The sequence below is a fragment of the Salvia splendens genome, chromosome 5 (genome assembly GCF_004379255.2).
Source record: "Salvia splendens isolate huo1 chromosome 5, SspV2, whole genome shotgun sequence".
Lineage (NCBI taxonomy): Eukaryota > Viridiplantae > Streptophyta > Magnoliopsida > Lamiales > Lamiaceae > Salvia > Salvia splendens.
The window spans coordinates 11,288,406-11,314,594 of record NC_056036.1 but is presented as its reverse complement, the minus strand read 5'-3'; the positions used below and the strand labels follow the sequence as shown (position 1 = coordinate 11,314,594).

Below are 26,189 nucleotides of genomic sequence, written 5' to 3'. Positions count from 1 at the left end.
ATGAATGTGGTGAGTGGTGGGATAGAGAGTTCTTGGATAATGGACTCCGGGTGCAGCTTCCATATTTGTTCCAACAAAGCTTGGTTTGAAAACTTTTCTGAGGCAACCGGGTCAGTAATGTTGGGGAATGATCAGATGTGCTACATCAAAGGCATTGGAGATATCAGATTGAGAGCTCATGATGGATCAACAAAACTGCTTACTCAAGTCAGGTACATTCCTGAGATTAAGAGGAATTTGATTTCACTTGGCATGCTTGAATCTAGAGGTTTCAGGTTTTCTTCTGAGAAAGGCTATATGAATGTCTCACTTAATGGAAAAATCTTGCTGATTGCTGAGAGAAGAAACAGTTTATACTATCTAGTAGCAGAAACTGTTGTTGCTTCAGTGAATCTTGCAGAGGACTCTGATATGAGTCTGTGGCACAAGAGGCTCGGCCATCTTGGAGAAAGTGGGATGAGAGAACTAATCCAGAAAGGGGTCATTCCGGCTGGAAGTGATCAGAGGTTCAAGGAATGTGAACACTGTGCTCTGGGAAAGAGCAAGAAGCTACCATACAAGGCTGGTAAACACACCTCCAAATTACCTCTTGACTATGCGCATTGTGATTTATGGGGTCCAGCTCAGCCTGCTTCTATGGGAGGAGGCAGGTATTTCATGTCGATAATAGATGATTATAGCAGAAAAGTTTGGATATACATCCTAAAGCAGAAGTCACAAGCATTTGAAAAATTCAGAGAATGGTGCACAGAGATGAAGCTGAAGAAATCCACCACTCTCAAGTGCTTGAGGACTGATAACGGGCTGGAGTTCTTATCTGAAGATTTTGAGTCTTTCTGCAAATCAAATGGGATACAAAGGCATAGGACAGTCCCGGCTAATCCGCAACAAAACGGAGTTGCTGAAAGAATGAACCGAACACTCCTCGATAGAGTCAGATGCATGCTTTTATCATCAGGCTTGCCAAAGATGTTCTGGGGGGAGGCAGTGTGTACTGCTGCGGTGCTAATTAACAGTTCTCCATCATCAGCTATAGGAAATGAAATCCCAGATGTCAGATGGTATGGTGGAGATAGAGAGTACAATCAGTTCAAGGTGTTCGGTTGTAGAGCATATGCCCACTGCAAGCAGGGAAAGCTTGATGCAAGGGCTCAGAAATGTGTGATGGTTGGGTACCAACATGGAGTAAAAGGGTACAGGTTGTGGTGCACTGAAGAGGGGAACAAGAAGATAATTGTGAGCCGAGATGTGATCTTCCATGAGCATCATATGCCATTCTTGAAGACTGAGGATCAGATGGGTGAAAGAGTATCTATTGATCAAGAAGTTCAGCATGGCCAGCCACCACCTAGTGATCCAGATGATCAGAATGGAGGTGGAGCTTCAAGTTCCCATAAAGCTTCAAGTCCACAGCAACCCCAGCAACGAGATCAGATTGATGATGATCAGAGATCACATATTATAGCCAGGGACAGAAACAGAAGAGAGATCAGAAAGCCAGCCAGGTTCAGTGATTATGAGATGAGTTTTTTTGCTCTCTGTGTTGCTGAGGTATTGGAGTGCTTAGAGCCATCCACCTATGCTGAAGCTATGTCGAGTAAGGAAAAGGAGAAATGGCTTGCAGCTATGAGAGAAGAGATCCAGTCACTACTCAAAAACCATACTTGGATTTTGGTGAAGAATCCAGGGACCCAAAAGCTTATTAGCTGCAAATGGATCTTCAAGATGAAGATTGAAGTTGGTGAAGTTGAGAGTGTCAGATTTAAGGCACGGCTTGTTGCTAGAGGATTCACTCAAGAAGAGGGGATTGATTATAATGATGTGTTCTCTCCGGTTGTAAAACACAGTTCCATCAGGATATTGCTTGCTCTTGTTGCAAAGTATGATTGGGAGTTACACCAACTCGATGTCAAGACAGCCTTCTTGCATGGTGAACTTGAAGAAACAATATATATGCATCAACCCGAGGGGTTCATGGAGGCTGGGAATGGATTGAAGCAAAGTAGTAGGCAGTGGTATCTCAAGTTTGATGAGCATATGATGAGTATTGGTTTCAGAAAATCGCAGTATGATAGCTGTGTTTACATCAGAGAAAGGAATGGTGTACCAATTGCTTTTCTACTTTTGTATGTTGATGATATGCTTGTGGCAGGAGCAGATCTGGGAGTGATTGAGAGAATCAAGGCTGAACTGGAATCCAAGTTTGAAATGAAGGATCTTGGAAATGCAAGGAGAATCCTTGGCATGGATATACTGAGGGATAGGCCAAAGAGAGAGCTCAGGTTGTTGCAGAGGAATTACATCCAGAGAGTTTTGAAGAAATTTCAGGCTGATGACTTCAAACCTGTCTCTACACCATTGGCTGCTCACTTTAAGTTGAGCATGGATCAGAAACCAAAGAATGACTCAGAGAGGAAAGAGCTGAGCAAGATACCTTATGCAAACATCATAGGAAGCATAATGTACACAATGCTATGCACAAGACCAGATTTGGCTCAGGCTATAAGTGTTACTAGCCGATTTATGTCAGACCATGGGAGAGAGCATTGGATAGCATTGAAGTGGTTGCTCAGATACTTGAAGGGTGCTTCAGATTATGGTCTGTTGTACAAGGCAGATTGTAAGGATCAAGGTGGAGCACTGGTGGGGTTTTGCGATTCTGATTATGCATCAAATAGAGATAATAGGAGATCTCAAACTGGATATGTGTTCACCCTAAATGGCACTGCTATAAGCTGGAAATCTGGATTACAACATGTGGTTGCTTTATCTACTACGGAAGCTGAGTACATGGCAATGACAGAGGCTGTGAAAGAAGCAATATGGCTGAAGGGAATCCTAGAAGATTTTGGGGAGAAGCAAGACACAGTGGAGATAAACTGTGACAGCAGCAGCGCCTTATGCCTTGCCAAACACCAAGTGTTTCACGAAAGAAGTAAGCACATAGATGTGCGGATGCACTTCATAAGGGATGAAATACAGAGAGGTGAAGTCAAGATGGTGAAAATATCTACTGAGCATAATGCGGCTGATATGTTGACAAAGCCGTTGCCAGCCATGAAGTTTAAATACTGCTTGGGGCTGGTGGGACTTGTGGAGTGATGAGTTTGAGGTTTTGTCAGAGGATTATGATTCATTGTTGATTCTGAGATTAAGGTGGAGTTTGTTGGAGTATAATCTCACAATCACCGTTGGATGCAGCAAGCTAAAATCAATGTCATTCTCAACAGCTGCAGATTTGTTAGAGGTTGAGCTCGTTCAAGATTTTATTGAGCTCGGCATTTTATTGAGCTCGGCATTTTATTGAGCTCGGCATTTTATTGAGCTCGGCATCATGCAGCACTTCGGCATGTTGATGCAAACCAAGAAACGGGAAGTAGCCGTTGGAACAGTTATAACTGGTTTGTTAACTAACATCTCAAGAGAGCCGTTGGAGGATGAAGGGACTGATATAAAGCAGACGAAGGCTGCATCTGAAAAAGTTAATCAGCTACTTCGATATTCAAGAAAAGAGTCTCCAAACTATCACTTGATTAGTTCTTGGTTTAGAATTAGATTAGAGGTGTTGAGTTCTTGGAGAGAGTTCTTGAGTAATTGTAAATCTCTGCATATTTCTCAATATACTGAATCATATTGCCTTTGGCCGTGGACGTAGATCTTACGATCGAACCACGTAAAACTCTAGTGTTCTTTCTTTTTTTCCGCATGGTTGTTGTTATCATCGATCTTTTGCATACTTTCATAACATTATTGAAAATAAATATCTAAGTAGCCTCAATTCAGTCAATTGATTGCAAACCGAAAGAGTGCATATAATAATATAATACGTCTGCTCGACATAATTGTGCTAATTAACAAACCTATATTAAGGCATGAAATAAAACCTAAAGTTAAGAACCTAAGCAAAAGTCCATTTTAATAATGGTACTGATTAATGAAGCCCAACAAAAGTTATGGTAGTAATAACACAGAAAGCCCAACTTGATCACTTAATTTAAGCCCAAACACTAAAACCCAAGCTTAAAAGTTGTAATCCTTCTTTCCCAATCTCAATTCTGATGGATGGGCGAATTTTTGATGGTAGTAAATGCAGGTAATGAATATAGATCACGACACAAGGAATTACGTGGTTCGATTTACTGAGGTAAATCTACGTCCACGGGAAGAAAGGAGGGCAAGATTGTATTGCTTGATCTGGTTTACAGCTTACAAATACAGACTTGCTATATGATCTTTGATGTCTAGAGAGCTCTTTTCTCCTATCTGATCTAAGTTCTATTTATACATTGAACTAAGATCGTGGCTTGCATCACCACTAACTAGGTCGTGGCTTACATCATCACTAATTAGGTCGTGGCTTACATCATCACTAATTAGATCGTGGATGTCGTGGAGGTCATGAGATCCTGCATGGGTCCACCACTAAATAGATCGTGTAGTGGAGGTCGTGGAGGTTCTGCATGAGTCCACTATCTCCCAGTTCGGTCGAATACTGAGACCGAACTGCTGAACTATTGCCGAGCAGCTTTTGCCGATCTGAGAGTAGAGCTTGATTGGTCGGCTTTTACCGAGCTGTAGGCTGGGGCCGAACTCTTTGGTAATGCCGAACTGATACTCTTCCTTGGGCTTTGGGCTGATGGGCCGTCACTGCTATTGGGCTTGTTTAGTACGTACCCCATCACTACCCCCCCGAAAAGCGAAGTGAATCACTTCGGCGAAGCGAGTCACTTCGGCATTCTGGATAAAGGTACGGGGGAGGCTGACGTCAGGGGACGTGCCTTGCGCGTGACTGCATTAAATGCGACAGTAAAATCCGGCCGTTGAATCCTGAAAAGGTGGGAGTCGAAACGGTGCGATGATTTTGAAATCTTCTCCGAATCTGATAAATACGTCCTTTCTTCATCATTTGAACACTTTTGCTATTGCTTCTTCTGCATTCTCTCTCTTTTGCGTAAAAATTTCCTTCCGCTTTCAAGAATTTCTTCAGAATTTCTTCAGACTTTCAAAGAGTAAGAACCATGTCTTCTTCTTCTTCTTCTGAGTCAGGTAGCGGTAGGAAAGGGGGTAAGGGGTCTTCTAGCCGGAAAGAATCCGGGGAGAAGACCGTAGAGTATTTTCACAGCATCTTGAGTAAGGATACTGTGATATCCTTACACGAAAAATATTTTTTTCCTGGGGGGAAGGTTGCGATTCCCGACGACCTTCATAGGGCTGACTCGCCGCCGGAGGGTTACGCCACCGTTTATGAAGCCGGCTTGGAATGCGGGCTTCGTTTCCCTCTTCCCCCTCCTGCCTTTGTAGAGCTGCTAGATTTTTTTCAACTCCCTTTAGGTCAGGTGACTCCGAACTCTTGGAGGCACTTATCGGCCTTTGCTGCCGAACTGCGTAGGCTAGATAAGGATCTGTCTCTGAGGGCAATCCTTAATTTCTTCCAGTTTAAGAGGAAGGGATCTTGGTTTTACTTGATCCCTTTACAGCCCTTTAGAGCCTTTTGTAAAACCAAATGGCCGAAATGGCAAAATCGCTTCTTTTTTTATAATAGGACTTCGGCTTCGGACTTTTCCTGGAGAGGGCCGAAGTCCGTTATTCCTCATCCTCGGGTAGAACCGTTGGACGAGCTCGAGGCCGAGCTCAATAAGATTCCTATGATTAGGAAGCAGTACCTGGAGTCTGAGCTCGTCAAGGGCGACTTCGTGTTCGACTCCTCGTCTTCGGACGAAGAGACCGAGGGTGAGGAATTCTTTTTTGTGCCTTACTGCTTTTGTGGCGAAAACTAACCTTGCTTTCTTGCTTTTTGGCAGTGAACATGCTAAATAAGATTAGCCGCAAATCCTCCGAGCTTAAGGAGCCGGAGAAACAGAAGGCTACCAGCTCGGCGCCTGATGCCGAGAAGAATCCGAAGAGGCAAAAGACCTCTTCTTCGGATCCAAAAAAGCCGGAGTCGACTTCGGCAAATAGGAAGGGGAAGACCCAGAAGCCCCCAAGAGCGCCGGAGAGAGACATCGTCTTGGCGCCCCCTTCGGAGCATGTCTGTGAGCCTTTTGCATGGCCAACGGACTTTGCCGAGGTAACTTCTCTTCTTGATTATTTGGCTTTGCTTCTTTCCTATGTTTTTTTGGTGGCCCCTCTGTTGACTCTTTCCTTTTTCCATTTTCAGAGGAATAGCATGCTCAGCAAGCTCGTCGCAGTCGAACTTTCTAAAGCGTCCAGCGACTATGCTGAGATGCAGAGGAAGTTGGCGGCTGCTCGTCACCAGGCCGAACAGGCTAAGGCAGACTTTGAGAAGGCCAGAGCTGCTAGGATCTCGGCCCAGGATGAAGCCCAGTTTGCCAAAAACCAGCTCGTCATCCAGCGAGAGCAGACGAAACGGAGGGATGCTGCCGCCGTGGTTGCCCAAGGGGAGGTTCTCCGTGCTTTCGCGGAGAAACTCTTTCTGAGCAATCAATTTTCGGCCTTTGTCGGTGATCTGCTGAAACTGATGACCGATAATGCCGAGCAGGGGCCCGAAGCCGTCCTGCCGCTGTACGGCCGAGAGATAGCAGCTCGTCTCCAGAGTCTGCCGCTCCTTGAGGAGCTTGCTTCGTCCTCGGTCCTGCTTTCTGCTGACCGAGTTCGTAGTTGCCGAGCTGACCGGGACGAGAATATGGAGGCTATCTTTGCCTCCTTAGGGCCAGTTTCACCCGCTCCAATTTTCCACGGAGAGGGTGAGACCGAGCAGCTTGATCAGCAGACCGGAGACAGGCAGGCCGAGCAAGAGGTGCTGCTGATCGGTGATGGGGGCACCGAGCAGGCTGGGGGGAGCAGGGAGGCCGAGGCTGAAGTTGAGGCAGACAAGGAGAAGGAAGCTGAACCTCACCGAGGAGCCGGAGACGAAGCTGGCGGAGTATGATTTCGTCTCCCTTCTCTTAGTTTAGTTTCTTCCTTCTTGTAAAATGGCCTTGAAGCCCTCCTTGTGTAAAAAAATTTTTTTCTTATGAATGAAAAAATTCTTCTTTCTACACTTGTGTCTTCGTATAGCTTTTCGTACTCTCTTTTACTCCTGTTGTGGTTTACTACCTGCTCAGTAAACTGAAATGCCGAACTGACATAGCTGCTTTGTATTCTTAACTCTTAAGGAGCTGGAGGTACTTCACTGGAAGCGGCTGTACTCTTCCGCTTTAGACGAAGCTGAGAAAAAAGCCATAGCTGACCAGATGAAGAATGACGAACTCTTGGCTTGTTTAGTGAAGCTGGAGGCCGACAATAAGGACTTAGAGTCCGAAAAGAAAGATCTGGAGGCCGAGCTGAATACTGCCGTCGCTGAGAGGACTGCGTATGAGGATTTCATCTGCGGACGCGGGGGAATGAGCATATCTGAAGTTCAGAATCAAGTTGATGAACTGTGGGAGGAGCTTCATGTACTCCGGAGGAACAATGCGCTGGAGAGCTCGGCTTGCCAACAAGTTGTGAAATCATTGCGGCGCTGGGCTTCTCGGTACGACATCGTTCTTTCCCGGCGTCCTTCAATCGAGAGATTCCTTAGGCATTTCCCGCCAACAGATGCTCATACTCCAGCTCAAACCTCTGATCCACTTGCTCAAAATCCTACTCCAAATCAGCAACGAACTCAGGAGCAACCGGAAACGTCAAGACGAGAACGGACTCAGGAGCAACCGGAAACGTCAAGACAAGGACGGACTGAAGTTCGTAGAGGAGCTGTGATTATGAGTGAGCAAGATCAACAAATGCTTCGTGAAGAGACTCTTCGCCGCCGAGGTGCCAGAACTTCCCGGACTCAAGGAAGAGGCGGTAGGTCGATCAGAGCATCTCGTCGACCTGCTTATTCTTCAGCTGCCCGGAATGGCCGAACTCGGCTTCACGAGGATTTTGTGAATAGATGGCTCAACTTTAGCAACCATAGACAGTAGAATAGTCCTTTGTAATGGCGTAACGCCTTCTCGTAGGGCAGCAGAATTATATGCCGAACAAGATTTAATAAATGAAATTTTCATTTCGCTTCTATCACTGCGTATTTACAGCTCAGCGAAAAAATTTCATCGTGCTCGTCCTCGGTCTTATGAAGTAAACTTCTTTGACCGGACTCGTCCTCGGTCTTATGAAGTAAGCTTCTTTGACCGGACTCGTCTTTGGTCTTATGAAGTAAACTTCTTTGACCGGACTTGGTCCTCGGTCTTATGAAATAAACTTCTTTGACCGGACTCGTCTTTGGTCTTATGAAGTAAACTTCTCTGACCGGACTCGTCTTTGGTCTTATGAAGTAAATTTCTTTGACCGGACTCGTCTTTGGTCTTATGAAGTAAATTTCTTTGACCGGACTAAGCTTGTGTCCTAATTTGGCGAGTTTTATCGCTCGGATCGGACTTTCCCTTGTCCTAATTTGGGGATCGGACTTTCCCTTGTCCTAATTCGGCGAGTTTTATCGCGTGGATCGGACTTTCCCTTGTCCTAATTCGGCGAGTTTTATCGCGTGGATCGGACTTTCCCTTTGTTGCAGTTCGTTTCAGACGAACTGCTTGTTTCTTAAGCTGAATTGTGGTCTTGTATCCTCCTTAAAAGCTTGGACTCACAATCGTTGGCTTATATATGTTCTAAAAAGGGGATCAGCCTTCGAAGAACAAGATACCTCAGTAACATTTGTAAGAGACGACACGCACATAGACAGACAAAACGCACATAGACAAACAAAACGCACATAGACAAACATGAAAAACAAGTAAAAAACAAAGAAAGCACATACCCCTAGGACCGAACTAGACACAAGACTGACTGACCGGACTGTCTCTTACAAATGGAACTTCTTGAGGTTGGAAATGTACCATGTTCGGGGTACTTGTTCTCCTGACATGTGAGTCAATTTATAAGACCCTTTGCCGAGGACTTCTGACACCCGATATGGACCTTCCCATGTGGGTTCGAGTTTGCCCAGCTTTTCTGCTCGGCTTACTTCGTTGTTTCTCAAGACGAGATCTCCCACTTGAAATTGCAGCTTTTTCACCCTTTGGTTATAATACCGGGCTACTTGCTCCTTGTACTTGGCTGCTTTTATGCAGGCCAATTCTCTTCTTTCTTCGGCCAGATCTAGTTCGGCTCTCAGTCCGTCATCATTCATTTCTGAGGAGAAATTTAGAGTTCGGGGACTGGGTACGCCGATCTCAACCGGAATCACGGCGGGCGGGCGGCTTCTCAGGATTGAGACGTGGCCCCAATCGGTCTTGCACCGGAGTCCTTTGAATCCTTTCAAAAGGAGTTCGGCGAGGATGTCCCTGATCGCCAAAAGGAGTTCGGCGAGGATGTCCCTGATCGCTATGATCGGGCTTCCTCCTGTCTCCTCGGGATGAGCTGTCTAAAGACCGTTTGCGACGGTCTGCCTCATCGGCACGGGAGAACTGGTCCGCAATGTCCCACATCTCTTGAGCTGTTTGCGGACTGCATTCCACGAGCTTTCTGTAGAGAGCTCCGGGCAGGATTCCATTTTGGAATGCCGAAATGACAAGTAGATCATTGAGATCATCTACTTGTAGGCATTCCTTGTGGAACCTCGTCATAAAGTCGCTGATCTTTTCATCGCGACCTTGACGTGTAGAAAGCAGCTGAGCCGAAGTGATTCGGGCTTCCGCTTTCTGAAAGAACCTCCTGTGGAAAGCATCCATTAGATCTCGGTAAGATCTAATGCTGCCTTGGGGGAGGCTATCGAACCACCTTCTTGCGTTCCCGATAAGCAGCTCGGGAAACAGCTTGCACATATGGACCTCATTGAGACCCTGGTTCGCCATGTTATACTGATAGCGTCCCAGGAAGTCATGAGGATTCACTAACCCGTCATAAGTCATTGACGGAGTTCGGTAGTTCTGTGGTAAGGGAGTTCGGGTGATATCGTCCGAGAACGGAGTCTTCAATGCTCCGTACATGGCGAACCCGACATCTCTTCGGTATGGAGGAGATGGAGTTCTCCTGTGATTCCGGTACCGAGGAGGAACAGGAACATGTCGGGGTTGAGGATTCTTCTTCCTGGAAGACACGGCACTACTGCGGTAGTGACTTTCATGTCTGGATGAGGAGGGAGAATCCACCGTTTTCGTCTCCGGCTTTTGGCCCTTTTGCAGGAAAATTAAGAATTCTTCCTGCTTCTCGGCCAAAAACAACTTGACAGCCTCGTTCAAATCGGGCTGCTGGGAAGACTCGGTGCGATGAGTCTTTGAGCGGTTTGTTCCTTCTCCGTGAGAACTAGAAGTAGATTTCTCCCGAGGCTGTTTTCCAGACCTGCGGGCTGGACTAGCTTCCTCATGGTTATCACGAACGGTATTATGGGTGTTACGTGATCTGGTATGCATTTTTTTGGTGGAAGAGGATCAAAAACTCGCTTTATCACAAATTTGGTTCTCTGTTTCCCACAGACGGCGCCAGTGATGGATGGGCGAATTTTTGATGGTAGTAAATGCAGGTAATGAATATAGATCACGACACAAGGAATTACGTGGTTCGATTTACTGAGGTAAATCTACGTCCACGGGAAGAAAGGAGGGCAAGATTGTATTGCTTGATCTGGTTTACAGCTTACAAATACAGACTTGCTATATGATCTTTGATGTCTAGAGAGCTCTTTTCTCCTATCTGATCTAAGTTCTATTTATACATTGAACTAAGATCGTGGCTTGCATCACCACTAACTAGGTCGTGGCTTACATCATCACTAATTAGGTCGTGGCTTACATCATCACTAATTAGATCGTGGATGTCGTGGAGGTCATGAGATCCTGCATGGGTCCACCACTAAATAGATCGTGTAGTGGAGGTCGTGGAGGTTCTGCATGAGTCCACTATCTCCCAGTTCGGTCGAATACTGAGACCGAACTGCTGAACTATTGCCGAGCAGCTTTTGCCGATCTGAGAGTAGAGCTTGATTGGTCGGCTTTTACCGAGCTGTAGGCTGGGGCCGAACTCTTTGGTAATGCCGAACTGATACTCTTCCTTGGGCTTTGGGCTGATGGGCCGTCACTGCTATTGGGCTTGTTTAGTACGTACCCCATCAAATTCTCTCCCCGATTCCCGTGCAGCTTTCCGAGCGCCAGAACCGCCCTTCGCCGCAACCTTCCCTGACGGCGAGTCTGAGTATGTTTTAGCTACTTCCTACTTGTTCAAATTCCATTACCGTTTAATGCTTTTTGTATGCCTACCATAAGATGCTAATAGAATCATTACACTAATCTCAAACTTATTTTAATGTAAATGTCCTACTAAATAGTTATTTTACTTCAATCATTTACACTAAATTCAAACCCAAAAGAATATTCCCAACTTACTTACTTTTTATATTTTTCAATTATATCTATATATTTTATCTAAACTACAAACTAACCATGACACTTTATCAACCCAAAAGAATATTCCCAACTCACTTACTTTTTATATTTTTCAATTATATCTATATATTTTATCTAAACTACAAACTAACCCATGACACTTAATCAATATCTTAAATTAAATTAAAAAATATAATAAATTTTATTAATTAATATAACTATATATGAAAGGGTATTATTTAGTAGAAAATAAAAAAAAATATTCAACCTAGAAAATATAAATACATTAATATTCTATGAAAATATTACTAACATACACTAATCTATTATAACTAACCTATGTTTCTGTGAAAATACACTATGAAAATTTAAAAGTGCTTTTTTGAGTTATATTATGAATTATATTATAACTTTGTTATCTATCTTATTATATTAACAATGTTAAGTTTAACTAAAAAACGTGTAATATGGGCTAGCCTACTATACATAACACAATAACTAACCTAATATTAATAAAAATAATTAGGGCGTGTTAGTTGATGCTTAATTGGCCTCAAATCTGGCCAATGCATGTGACTTGAGGGCATTCGGTGTTCCCTAGTACAAACCGCACGATCCAAGAGAAAATCGAGGGCCCGCACTGTTGACGCAGACTTTCGTCTTTTATAATTCACGGTCCGGAGTCAATATTTGAATTATGGCCCGCTACAGTATTCAACATTTGTGCACGATTTTCCAATTTTGCCCTTAAAATTTTTGAATTCCCCCAACCCCAAATGTCGTTATCATTTCTTCTTTCGGAAATCTCTCTTCTCCCGCACTCTACCACCCACTTACAACCATTCTAGGGCACAGAGGTGGAGGCAAACCCTAAGAGAACTTCCGATTTCTTCTTCTCCGACGCAGCAAGGATAATCGGTTTGTCGATTCGTGGGTTAAATCCGTTTATTGGTCTTCGATCTGACCCATTTACATTTTTCTAATTTAATCTTGTTTTTGGTTGTGACTAGTGTTATCCGACCAGTTTCGAGCTCAATTATTGACTGCACCCGTCGTCGACCGCAGTAGCTGGACGCGAGCGTAGCGTAAAGGTAAGGCGTATTAACTGTTCACCTCATATCGTTGGATTTCGTGGTTTTACTGTTGACCGCATATCATTTGAAGACGACTTAGGTATTATGAGTATGTAACTGTGAGTGATTTTTTTGTATACTTTTTGTATAACTTAGATGAGAAACGTCAGTATTTCAACCAACGGCTCTTCTTGATGTTAGAGGATTTGGTTCATCTGCTGCGAGTTGAAACCACAACTATAGTCCATAGGTATTTGAACTGTAAGAGTCGCCATAGGCGCTATAGTGTAATTAAAAAATTGCCTTTGCAAGTCAAGCATCTAGATCGGCTGGTAAATGCCACCGACTATGATTGCATTGCTAATCTGAGAATGGACGGGAATACCTTCGGTCGTCTTTGTCGTATGTTGTCCGACCGTTGTGGTATGACAACAGAAAAATGTGTTCCTGTGGAAGAACAAGTGGCAATGTTTGTTACTGTGTTGGCCCATCATCAAAAAAATCGTGTTGTGAAGTTCCAGTTCTGGAGGTCGGGATCCACCGTGTCGCATTATGTCAACAAAGTTTTGGCCGCTGTACTGAAACTATACGGGGTATTGCTGACCAAACCGGAGGTGGTAGCCGCTGACTGTCTGGACTACCGTTGGAAATGGTTCAAGGTGGGTTACGTGCTGGTGTCCGATGGGAATTGTCTGTGGGTGGGTTTAATTTATTGTCTACGTATCCAACTCTTAGAATTGTTTAAAATGATGTGCTATGACTGTCTTGGGGCACTTGACGGTACCCATATAAATGTGTTGGTCAGTAGTACAGACAAGCCACGCTATCGAACACGTAAGGGGCATATCGCAACGAATACGTTGGCGATATGCGATAGGGATATGCAGTTTGTGTATGTGCTCCCTGGTTGGGAGGGTTCTGCCGGTGATTCTCGGGTGTTACGCTATGCAGTCATGCAAGAAGGAGGGTTAAAGGTCCTACAAGGTTTGTACCTACTTCACGGGTCAACAAATGGATGTGGCCCCTTATATATTTTAACCAAACCATGCAATCCTCGCAGGATGTTATTACCTATGTGACAACGGGTATGCAAATAGCAATGGCTTCTTGACGTCGTACAAGGGCGTACGCTATCACTTGAAAGAGTGGGGTCCGGGTAACGCCGCTCCTCAGAACCCAAAAGAGCTGTTTAACATGCGCCACACGAAAGCTAGGAATGTTATAGAGCGTGTGTTTGTTGTGTTGAAGATGCGATGGGGCATTCTTCCTTGTGCATCATACTATCCGATCAAAACCCAGATGCGTTTAATAATGGCGTGTTTCCTTCTGCATAATTTCATACGCCGACAGATGCCTAACGACCCTATCGAAGCCCAACTTGATATGAACGTTGACTATAACTCAGTCCCCGGTGAGACGGACGGGGTGGAGTTTGTTCACCATGTAGAACCATCATCTGAATGGACACAATTCAGGGATGACTTAGCGAACGCCATCTGGCAACAATTTCAGCGTGCTTGATGTTAGGATTAGGATGTCGTTTAGAATTTGTACTTGACTATGTAAAACTGAACTTTTGTTTGTTGCTAACCGGACAGAGACGTTTGTGCTTAGTGGTCATTCACGTTTTCGACTACTATTGTTTGCAGTTTATCAATCAACATAAACCCTTCGTTCAAATATCTTTGAGGGTATATACCTCTGTGTGCGTGTGGCCACGGGAAGATGGTGTTGCGGCGTGCCGACAAAACAACGAAGTATGCAGGAAGGTACTACTACAAGTGTCCGGTTAATGGTGATCACCCGGGATCTTTCAAATGGTTTGACGAGGAAAGTACAACCGCAGAACATCCAACTGTTGGTCAACCACATACTACTGTACGCCCTACTAACTACCAACATAGTGACAAAGGTGTGACCAATCTTAAAACCCGATGCGTCCAATGCTTTGCCCGTAGGAATTATACTCATAATGTGTCGTTTACGGTGCTACTTGGGTTCATGTCTCTGGTTTTAGTTCTTCTTAGATTTGTGATTGGCAAGCTAGTTTGATTAAGCCGCATAAAGCGTAATCATTTTGTATTTGTTGAACAAGACAATGGTATGTAATGAGTGCATGGTTGAACTCGAACTATTCAACGACATCGCGTGGTTGTTTATATGACCACACAAACACGATAATTCAAACATGCAAACACACAATCCACGAGTGGAACATATGATAAAATAACGATTAGTAAACGCATTTCACAACACATACTCCAAACAGACCTTGAAACAACGTGTACATGAACCCACAACACATAAAAACAACCGACCATTTAGGACCCAACAAATGATTACGGAAATAACATCAAATCATACAAGGTACTTAAGCTTTTTCAACCCACACGTAGAAGGTAACCTCCAATGGATTAACAAGGGTGAAGTGGAGACAATCCCCGACCACAAGTCCATTGGAACGCCTGAACTGCTTCCACCCATGTTTGACCCAAATCATTGAGTCGGTGTGCATGAGTGACATCGGCCACGTATTATCCGTCGTGAGGAAGTACATCGGCGCTTGCAGTGCACCCATCGGGATATGTCGACTCCAAAAGCCGTATGGTATCATGAAGGTGCCGCTCAAATGGGCAGTTGTGATCGTGACGTCAAACGTAGGCCGACCATCCAAGTCTAGAGCATGTTGATCGTCCTCATAACCCGAACCATCAGTTGAATCTGTGTCACTATCTGATGGCTTGAAATCGTCAGATTTGTCGGCTCTGTCGGCGGGATATCCCTCATCCGGGACGTCCGCATAATCTACACAATATGTACATTTTTGTAAAAAAAATATAACACCGGCTTCCCAGAAAAAAACAACAGGAAATACGGTTTACGAATGACCTTCACCGTCAGTTAAGGGAGGAACGTCGGTGTGCACGTCGTATCTCTTCACATGGAAAATGCCAACATCAGCTATGATGAATATCAGAGAGTCATCATCTTTGAGTAGATTGTCTCGAACAAATTGCGGCCAACCTTCATGGAAGCGCGTCCCAGACCATACCTAAAGGAGTCGAACAGTCCAACCGACACCGTTTGGCATGACCAATCTACAATCCGCATGAAGTGTTGTCTCATACACCACGTCAAACTCGACCGGTATCTCCTATGCGATCAAATAAAGCAAGACGTTAAATTAACAAAGTCAAACAAAACTAACACCAACAAAACGTAGCAATGACCTACCGATTCGTCCATATTGATCACACGGGAGAAAACCTTAAGGAAGGACGGGCAACGTAGGAATGGGAGTCCTCCATTTGGCATTGGTTGCATCCCGACTCCAGCCATTTTGGTGTAATTTCGGACGACGGTGTAACAAAATTACATATAACGATATTTATGTACACTCCTCTCACACCTCGAGTTGTGTGAAATGCAAGTTGGCGTGGTCAAAGAAGCAAAGATTAATTGCAAGAATGCATTTCCCTTCTTTTCACATCGTTTAGTCAATTAGAGATGTCTCTTGTCACTCTTTACCACTATTTATTTACCCACTTGTCAATTAATTTTGGCATTACAACTTCATCCCTCACTCATTTCCCAACATCTCCACGTGAAAGTAATGGATCCCATCAGGGCTCACTCTCAGTACGTGTATCTCTACTTCGACGGATAGACTGAGGCCGACGACAACCTCCTCCTGTCTTTCATGGACATAGAGAATACCAGAGCTGAAGGTTTAGGGCAACAGGCAACATTCGACGAGGCATTCGTCGATGGCGTATACAAGGAGCTGGCCGAAGAGTTCACTGAGTGGCAAGAGCAGGGGGACATTATAGAGCGCATCACGTTCTTATGGAAAAGGTACGACACATTCTCATTTGTGATCAACTTTGATGGGACTGTTTGGCTATCGGCTGAAGAGTATGTGAAGGCGAAGGATGTCATTTGGGAGCAAATGATCCGGGTTAGTAATGTAATTTGTTTGTTTTGCATATATGTTCGACCGTAATTTGTTTTAACCTTGTATGGCCACGATTCGCAGGTCAACGAGTTCGTCATTGCCTACTACCTCCAAGATGAGACTGAATATGGGAATTTGTCGCGTATTTTAGGCCCTCCTAATGCGCCTGTCGATGACGATTTTGGTGAGGTGGTTGGTCCATCTAGCCCCGATGACGAATGAAGCCATGTTATGCTTGTAATCACCCAAGACTAAATTATGGTTTTCATGATGTGTTGTGAACTTAATGTTGTGTGCCGTGTGCTTGTTAGTAGGAAGATTATGCGTTTATGTTGGTGTATGGTGTGGTTATGTTTCAGTGACTGTGTGTTTTAGGTTTAACCTAGTAGAATGAATTATGATGTTTAACTGATGTGTTAATTTGTTAGTCATAACAAAATTGCATGCAACAAGCGAGTCCAATGACAACATTATGGTAACTAAGTCAAGCCCAACATAACGAATAACGTTCCGCAAACGGATAACAACAACGAACACATCTTCAACTCGTTACCTTAGACAAACTTCCATTAAAACACCTACCATCCCCACATAATCGACAAGGCATTACTCACATGTACTTGGGCTTCCCCATGAAAAGTATATGTAAGTGTATGCAGATTATGGCTCAAGGGGAAGACTTTGGGAGTAGTGTATAATGCATTGGGAGGTTAGGGCAAATGAATTACGCGTATTCGGTTAGATAACCAATGCTGATTTAGGCAATCTTCCTGTAACCATTCTATTCGAAAGATTGATGGGTATGTGTAGTAATTGTGGTTGTTCGATTCCAGGAATCAATGAAGATTTGCAAATTTATGACTCTGTCTTTTGAAAAGGTGGAGAGAAGAGGGAAAAGCTGGTGTTGACAATTGCGTGCAAGTGTACAAAAGTGATGATGGGTTTGGGTGGTTAGAGGTCATTCATAAAGTAAATGCTCTCCTAATTGGTTATATAAATATAGAGGTGCATAAATGGAGAAACATTCACTCGTACCACATCCGAACCATGCTTCCATACATCCCAATCCCCTCATTCATGACCGTCCTCAACATCCCATTGCAATCCCACTACCTATACAACGGCTTTTGGACGTCCAAAGTTGATGGTGTTTCATGAAGAATTTCCTACGCATTTCATGTCGTGTGCATCCCGAGAGATCCACGACTGCTTTGGCCTGGCGATCACCGAGGCAACAATATCCATTCGCGTGCGTCTTCTTGCCCTGCAACGTCAAACGTTCAACGAAATCATCAACACCAAAGGGACGTACTGGGATCGAGTCGACAACTTCGTGCATGCCGCGGACACCGTGTGGGTAAAGGTCATGGAGATGAAACTCTATTACTTCATAAAACCCTAACATGTTTATGTGGCCATTCATTTGTATGGCCACAACTTATTGCGTAGTAGAGAAACGCTTTCGCCACCGCATATTACTACCGTGGAGAGCCGGCGTACTACCGACTTGGTAATTTGTTCAGGACTGTAGGCCCTGTCCTCCCAGCACCGAGACAAGTCATTGAAATCTCGTCGTAGGGAGAGGACGCGTCTTCCTCAGAAGAGGCCAACTACATGGATGTTGATGATGATGAAGAGGAAGTGAACTCCCCGGCTGAACCAAGCAAACGAAACGTGCGTCGTAAACTGTTCGTCGAAGACGGGATTGAGCCGAATACTGGCGCCTCGACCACGGACGCCATTATAGTGTTCCTAGACGTTGTCCCCGGTGGAAACCTTCGTTCACGGTTCGAGGGGGGGGGGGTTTAAATCTCGCATGATGCTGGGAAACAATACACCTGCCAGGGTCGCAAGTGTGTCACCTTTTGCGAGCTCATGCGCTTCAAACTCGCCACATGTTTACGCGCGTCAAACACCGGAGTAGTTGTGCTGCGGAGGACTTGTCGCGGTTTGTTTTTTCGTTATGTTGCGTTATGTTTTCTATATTAGTCTTACCTTGGTTGGTTGCCTGTGTTTCCGAACTTTATTGAAGCCTTTGTCGTAGTTTTGTGTCCTCCGAACATTGGGTCGTCCGTGATGAGTCGGCCGTGGTTAAGCTTGATCTCTAAGTGTAGTACGTCGTTGCATTTTGTGTATAATTTATTATGGCTTGTTTTAACACCTAAATGCGTGTGTTGGATGCAATGGGTGTGGATGGCAACAATTTTTGTAACTATCACATCAACTACTTGGACCTTTAAATATGGTTGTGAAAAAAATTTAATAGCAGATCGTACACCTTAACCTTGCACACTCAATGAGCATGCGATTCGAATTACCAAAATTAGGCATGGTGCATTGTTACATATTACAAAATGAGACATGACTAGGTTGTCCAACAAAGACAAACTCTACTAGACATAATAGTGACACACATGAGCAAAGCTTAATCAAACACAAACACGGCAAGCAATATGTATACGAAGCTTGCATGATCATTGGTAACTCATTCATCATCTAACAGCGACAGAAGGTATCCAAGTTTAGAAGGTCCCGGCATTCCCATGAAAACCTCAAGACTCTGCGGTTTATCCCCCAGAATATTGCATAGTCGATACTTCTGTGCAATGGTGAGCCCCTCAACACCGCCTAGTTTATCGTATACCGCTTGGCAGGACTGCCCCAGATCAAAGTCGTACCCAATTTTAGACGATATGACTTCCAACCTTGCGTTAGTTGCATCATGTAATTTGGACAAAAAATCCATAAGAAGGACGTCAGGGTGAATGGCTTTACGCTTTTCTCCGCCGGATTTGGTTGTCACAGTTGGCTTGTCAGTATTCCCAGAGCTCATCTGATCGGCATTTTGGTTCCTCTTCTGAAATCGTGGTGTCAATCACCGAGACAATGACATATGGCAGTTCAGACTCACTTTCGTCACACTCGCTTCCTCCAGCCCTAGAATCGCGAAGCCGAGCAGCTGCAACCGAAATATTTTTCGCACCCACACCCGCTCGGTCTTTCCCGAAAATGCATTTCCAAGTTTCCCATAGAGGCCAGGATTTATGACGCATGAATTTGGCTTTTGGGTCAACCTTCCAAGAAAAAACCAAACAACCAATATTAACACACTTTCATCAGAACAAAGACAACACACAAGTTGTAGATCTAAACACTTTAATCACTTGTACAACATGCTCCCACTGTTTATTATCTATATCAATCTTGTAATCACCGTTAGAACTAAACCCTACTCCAGTCTGCTCCAAAATATTGCGCAGGTTTGTATAGCTTGTTTTCCACGCAGTGAGTTTGGATACAACGTGAGGCGTACCTTTGATGTCGGAAGTGGGAAACTCTTCACTGATGGCGTCCTCACACTTTTGTAGATAACCTGACCAGAAACCGTTATCGGATATCCATCCCATGGTTACCAACTCAACCGACGTCGTTGCTAATATCTCTTCCTCTCTTTGCGACCACATTCAACGAGTACGATCACCCTTCTTAAATTTACGAGTGGGTTTCGCAGTGATTCCTGTGGAACATGCACATATTCATCACCCTTGTTAAGAAACTGGCGAAATCGAAACGGTATGCAATCACCGATGTACCAAACAGTGACACATACCAGATGGTCTGCTTCCTGCCGAGGGTGCGGCACGGAACCCACCAGACTGCTGCGACATCATCAACCTGCATAACACGACGGCAAACGAATGAACGTAAGGTAGGAGTGCAGTATGTAACAACAATTGAACGATTGGGTAGTAATTCGTACACCAGAATAACGTTCACGTTCAGGGAGTATTCTAAATTCCATGTTGTGGTCAGCAACAAATGGAGAAGCTTGACTGTTAACCCGGTTGTAATTGATCACGTAGCGTGTATATAAGGACAGTGATAGGCGGCGGGAGTATTTGATTTTCATTTTGGAGGGTATTTTGACGTTTTCGACCTGTGTTTGCCGCACATATTTTGGAGGGTCGCTTTTGGAATTATAGCATACTATCAAGGTTATTTTAGGCAAAATGGGTGGATTTGACATGAAACTGCTCCCTCAAAATCGAAACACCAAACAGCGAGAATTGCAACATGAGTGGTGGGACCGACCACATTTATTTCTGTCGAGATTCATATCACACTCACCCATCTAATTTGAACCGAACGAGCCCATAGGTTATTAAATCTTATTTCTTCTTCTTTCCATCGCCAGTCTACCTCTGCGTCTCTCTTCTGTAAGTTTTTTCCATGTTTTTCTTCTTGAATTTTTATTTGTATTCCTTCCCTTTTTTATTTTGATAAATTTAGAATGACTCGGACTTGAATGCAATAAATCATAATCTGAAAAGTGTTTTGGTACACTTTTAGTGTAAACCTAAAGATAGGTATATTTTCTTCAAAAACCTATAATAGGATTGGTTTTGTAGTACCATTGAAGGTATTTTTCTAATGCATTTTAGGTTATACTGTACTGTTGGAGATGGTCTCCAACCATTTACTCCAAACTCAAATCAATTTTTCGAGTTTTGTCACATCAAACAGTAATTTTACTCCAATCATTTACATCAAACTCATACTCAAAAGAATTTTCAATATTCACCTACTTTTTTTACTTTTTCAGTCTTACCTAAATACAATATTTATTTAAATTACACATTAACCCCTCAACACTTTATCAAAAAATTTTCGAACTTAGTTAAATAATTTAAATACAATTGTTTATGTTATGAGGAGTATTATCTAATTTATTTTCCTATAATAATAAACATCATAAATTATTCAAAATAAATAATTAAGTATTAATTTATATAATTTAAAATAAATATTAAGTAATTTTTGACTAAATAATTGATAAAAAAAACCGCCTATATCCCAAAACAAGTACTAATAAATATATAACATAAACTTTCACTATTTTAAATCCATCTATATCCTATATACAAATACATGGAGTATAAGAATTTTTTTTATGACCGAGCCCATTACATATATGCTAATTTAAACAGAGATATAATTTTCTCTCTCTCTGCATTAAATTTCGCCGCTCCTCCTTCCCCCCTCTTCTCTCTTTTCTCGTTTCTCTCTGCATCTCAGAAAAATTTCTTCGCCAACTTCTTCAATCGTCAAGCATCTCCATAAATCAGGTAATTCCTAGCTTCTATTCCAAAATACATAATTATGAGGGTCCAATTGCAATTTTCAGAAGCTTCATAAAGTGAATTGCAGTAGCTACAGTGCTACTGCATCTTTGGTGCATCACTGTTCAAAAACTGAAATTTGGGTAGGGATATGGAGTATGGTTGGAGGTGAATTCTACTCCAAATATGGGTTTTGCAGGATGGGTGGGAATGCCCTTATAAAGAAAAGGGAATGTGACTATCCTCTTTAGCCTAATAGCTTAACTTAAGGCCTACTACTAGCTACTATTATTTTGAAGTTCAAACCTTTTAGCGGTTTAGGTATTTTGTTAATGTGAAAATAGTGCATAAACGTAATTGATGGATTGAGATGCCAATTCATTGCTACAATTGGATACAGATGGACTCAGACATCAAAACAGTTGAGCAAAGATTGAAGTCTTTCACCAGTCAGCTTCACACAGAATGTGGAATTCTTGAGAGACTCGTGTATAAACACAAGAATCAGCATCGGAGATCCTCATATTTTCAATACATTCTTAAGGTTTGTAATCTTGGTTATACTCAGTTTCTCCAACAGGTATATAGCTAATTGCTATGATACTGGTACAAGTTCTTATATGCGTGTTGTTTGCATAATAGGTAAGAAGGGATTTGCAACTTTTGAAATCACTTAACCTGGACGAGGTATTGGAATCCTCTTTTCTGGTGATAAATGGAGACAGGCCAAAACAAAAGGTTCAGCTTTTGGAAGGGTATTACTCTGCATCTTACTCTCTTCTTTTGTTCTACCTTCCTTTTTTAATCAATTTAACTCAAGTTACTATTGTCAAATTCCTTGTAAATTTCCATCCTTCAATTGATGTGGAACCCTCTCAGTATGAAATCTGAAGCTAGACTTTTTTGGTACAACAAAATCAAGCTACCATTGAACCATTTTGAGTTATATGTGTACTGAAAGACTACATACGCTTGATTGGACAATGAATTTTTTTTGGCTAATATAATATTCTGGTCCTGCCAGAAAGATGTGAACTTGGAGTATAGTTTCTAAGTGATCTATCTGGTGTTTCTTGTTATTTGTTACTTCTCCTCTATCCATGTATGGATTCATTGGCTTGGTATTCAGAATCATAAATTTCATATTAATCTTAGGTAGGCCAAGAAGTGGCCTTTTGCCGATGTCATGCTTACTGAATTTGTTTTGTGTTCTAAGATTCAACTAAATATGGCCAATGACTCCATCTTGCTGTTTTGGGGCCGAAAATTTTGTATTATAAATATATAATTGGTAGTTTATGTCAAATATGTAATGAGAAGTTTCTGCATAATTTCTCTTGTATGTAATGCTATAGAATTATTGTATTCTTGTTAATATTGTTGCCTACTTTCTGTAGTTTGAAGAGGAGAAAAACTAACAGTGGAAAGTATAATTTCCTGGAAAGGCTTTTGGGAGTTACCCGTCTATTGTCACAGGTGGTTTCCTTTCTTTCTCAATTTTGAGATAACATGATGAAGCCAGCATTTCTCATTTCTGGCTTTTTGTCATGCTTTTGCAGATTGTTGAGCCTTTGTTGAAGGCAGCTATGTATCCTTATAGTTCTCAACTGTTGATTGTGTTTGTGTGTGTGCACATATTTTTTCTTGTGCATAGGATAATGTCCGAACATGTCATGCATAAAACGTATTCATGTCTTCTTGTATGTCATACTATGCTATTTTTAAAAAAAATATATCAGTACTGTTCAATGTTAATTATACTTTATATAAGAATGTTTTGAGAGGTACTATAACATCTGCTTTTGCACTTCTCACCCACAGATTATTAGCAGAACTTCTACATTTGTGTGCAAAAATTATTGACCAATTTATAGTGTTCTCAAATCTCAATTCTGCCATTTCCAGTTCGTGGTTGTTGCCTTCCTGTATTTTTTAGTAGTGTATAATTCTTTCATTGTGGCTTCCATCAAATTGTGATGCAGTCTGTTCTGTCTGCCCTTTATTTTTCATTTATTTCAACTTTCGTAAGTTTATCTCTATGACCAAATCTACACAAGTTCCCTATGATTCTTGTTTCACCCCATCTGTTCTTAATGTCTTTTTTTTTTTGGCACAAAGTGGACATTGGAACCACCTAATATAGAATTTTATCCTTACAAATTTGTTTTTGTGAATATCTTAACTACGCAAAGAGAGATATCCAAGCTTCTTGCTCGGTCATTTTTCATGAAGTTTTCACTGGTGGTTTTGGCTGTGCTTGCACGTGTTCGCGTACTGGTTCAACAAGTAAGCAACATTTTCTGCAAACAGCTCATGCTGAATTTGCTACTACAATAATTAAATTCCTGTCGTGATCTATCAGATATTTGTTGTGTACATGACCAGATGACCTAAATGTGGATTCTCTTTTTTCATAAATTTTTTGAAACCATCTCTCTTTTTCTTTGGATGAGAAGGTGCTTTGGTTGAGGAGTGCAATGGCTGTAATTCTAGTTTATGTTTGAATTTGTCAAGGGTATTGTTCAGTAATTTGGGTTATTCAGTCGCCAATAGGAAGTGGCATGCTTCCTATCATGAAGCTATTCCTTAGATTGTCCTAACTTCATAAGGAGTCTGACATTAGTAAACATAGCTATATCCCAAGTCTAAGCAAGTAATTGATGCGTTTTCATTTATTTATAATTTCCTTATTTGCAGATGCTTCTTGATGCTGTTCTTCTATACAACACTGTTTCTTCTCTTTCTCAAAAGGAACAAAGTATTAAACTAAAACAAGAAGGATTTGAGGTCAGTGCACTCTTGTTAGTGTTTGAAGCAATGTATAAGCTACTGCAGCGTCTATGTTGGTTCTTGTCAAAAACTTTCCCCCTATACTTATCTGCATTTGCTTCTCTTTCATTTACTTAATATTAGGTCTTTAGAGAATATTTTCCAAGAAAGGTGGAAGCCAAGATTTTACTAGAGTGCATTTGGCAGAAAGATAAGTTTGTCTTAGTTGAGACGACCCACAAAAGAGAGGCCACTGGTGAAGAGAAGGATGAGCGAGGAGATATCTCATTGAGCACTCCGCAAATACTATATGAGAACATTGAGGTTGTACTTGGAGGTAATATCCTAGTCCTTTTCTTTTTTCACCCTATGATGATTTCATTGCAATGATTTAATACATTACTTAAATTGAACTTCTATGATGGTTGGGAATGGGATTTATAATCTCATTTATCCTTTATGTTCTTTTGATTTTTCTTGTAGCCATATCTATTTGGTACTTCATCTGAGTGATACTTGTTGATTGAATGTATAACACTTGACCAGAGATGCTTTTCTCGAGACTGTGTTATCATTTTGTTTTAAATGGTTTTGTACACGCTTCAGAGGACCATGTTAAATGCATTGCTTCTAACTTCTCATCCCGGTTTGCTTGGTTATGTTTGTTCTTGTCCTGCTTTAGAGCTGTACTTTGTGCACAAATAGCTTCGTCTTTTGCTGAAATAAACTAGTAATATACTACAACCTTTTCTCATGATATTTTTTCACATAGTTGATGATTCTGGGGCTGCAGCATCTGTACTTCCTGCAATCGATACAAACAATGTTGAAGAAAACTATAGTGATGCTGCTGGATTGAAAAAAGATGAGAAGAATGTTTCAGAAGCTTCAGATATGGCTCCATCTTCTGCAAATATAGTTTCCTTAGAAGATGTATTCACCAATTCATCAGCTGGATCGTTCTCTGACACAAACAGAAATAAGTTAGCTGGAGATGTTTCATGCTCCGAATCAGAAGTCACTCGCACAGAAACTAGCCCGCCTGCTATTTCAACCACATCAACCCTCTCAAGACGAGTCAAAAAGGAAACAAGTAAGAAGGTTGCTTTTGTAGCTGTTAAACAACCAGCCCCATCAACTACAGATCAATCGAGGTTTCCTCTAAAAGGCACAGAGAGGAACAGTAACGATCTATTTTTCAATCTCCTTACTGGTGGGAACAAGAGTGGTCTGTTGTAAGTAATAGTGGCCTTTCAGAGTTGAGATCGGAGCAGCTGACAAGTAACTTGTTCGCAAATTTTGGATATGATCCTCAGAAGTCATGGATGTCCTCTGGCTGAACCATTAGCCTTCTACAACAACTAAGGATGGATGCTGTGCATGCTGGCCTGGCCTTGAGGGTACCCTCAGAAAGTCAGAATATCTGTTCAGTGTAGATCAAATCTGATTGATTGTTTTTGGTTTAAATATAGAACTTTATTTAAGATATTATTGATACTGAAAAAGTGCATATTCATTATTTAAATAGGTTAATAGTAGTATTGAAAAGAGTTACTGAAATTGGATATTTCAACACTTAGATTGTGAGATATTAACTCTTTCTGAATCCATCTTTGACATCTGATTCTTTAATTCTTTTCTTGTTTCAACTGTAACATCAAGTTATTACAAAGTGGTCATTTCATAAACTGTAATTTTATAAGATTTTATTCCAAAATCATTAATAGGATCTAAAGAGAAAATGACACTACTTATTTTCACAAAACTCCAATAGTGTGCGACATTGAATTTAAACGAAAAAGGTATCGACGCAGACTAAATTTTTTTGTTTCGGCATGTTGAAATAGAAGTAGGAACATGCTTGATCCAAAACACAACACACTATAGAATGAACGATTGAATGTTTGTTTATAATTGACTCATGACCATATTAAAATCAATTTTTTATTCAAAAATTGGTTGTTTTGTCATA

The 26,189-nt window shown here is 42.1% G+C and overlaps 2 protein-coding genes across 3 annotated transcripts; both read left to right on the top strand.

The window, feature by feature from the left end:
* The first annotated feature begins 13,254 nt into the window (after nt 1–13,254).
* LOC121803793 lies at nt 13,255–13,894 on the top strand. Its single transcript, XM_042203397.1, has 2 exons — nt 13,255–13,357; nt 13,434–13,894. The coding sequence occupies exons 1-2, from the start codon at nt 13,255–13,257 to the stop codon at nt 13,892–13,894; spliced, it is 564 nt and encodes a 187-aa protein (XP_042059331.1).
* Nucleotides 13,895–21,302: 7,408 nt separating this feature from the next.
* Nucleotides 21,303–25,825, top strand: LOC121802777. 2 transcript variants are annotated; one of them, XM_042202472.1, is made up of 9 exons: nt 21,303–21,454; nt 21,849–21,992; nt 22,091–22,203; nt 22,846–22,924; nt 23,008–23,036; nt 23,641–23,734; nt 24,146–24,235; nt 24,362–24,554; nt 25,011–25,825. In XM_042202472.1, exons 2-9 carry the CDS (start codon nt 21,849–21,851, stop codon nt 25,454–25,456), a joined length of 1,188 nt encoding a protein of 395 aa, XP_042058406.1. In that variant the 5' UTR covers nt 21,303–21,454; the 3' UTR covers nt 25,457–25,825. The 2 variants fall into 2 exon arrangements, with proteins under 2 accessions (XP_042058406.1, XP_042058405.1); XM_042202471.1 differs by having other exon boundaries at nt 24,990–25,825.
* The last annotated feature ends 364 nt before the right edge of the window (nt 25,826–26,189 follow it).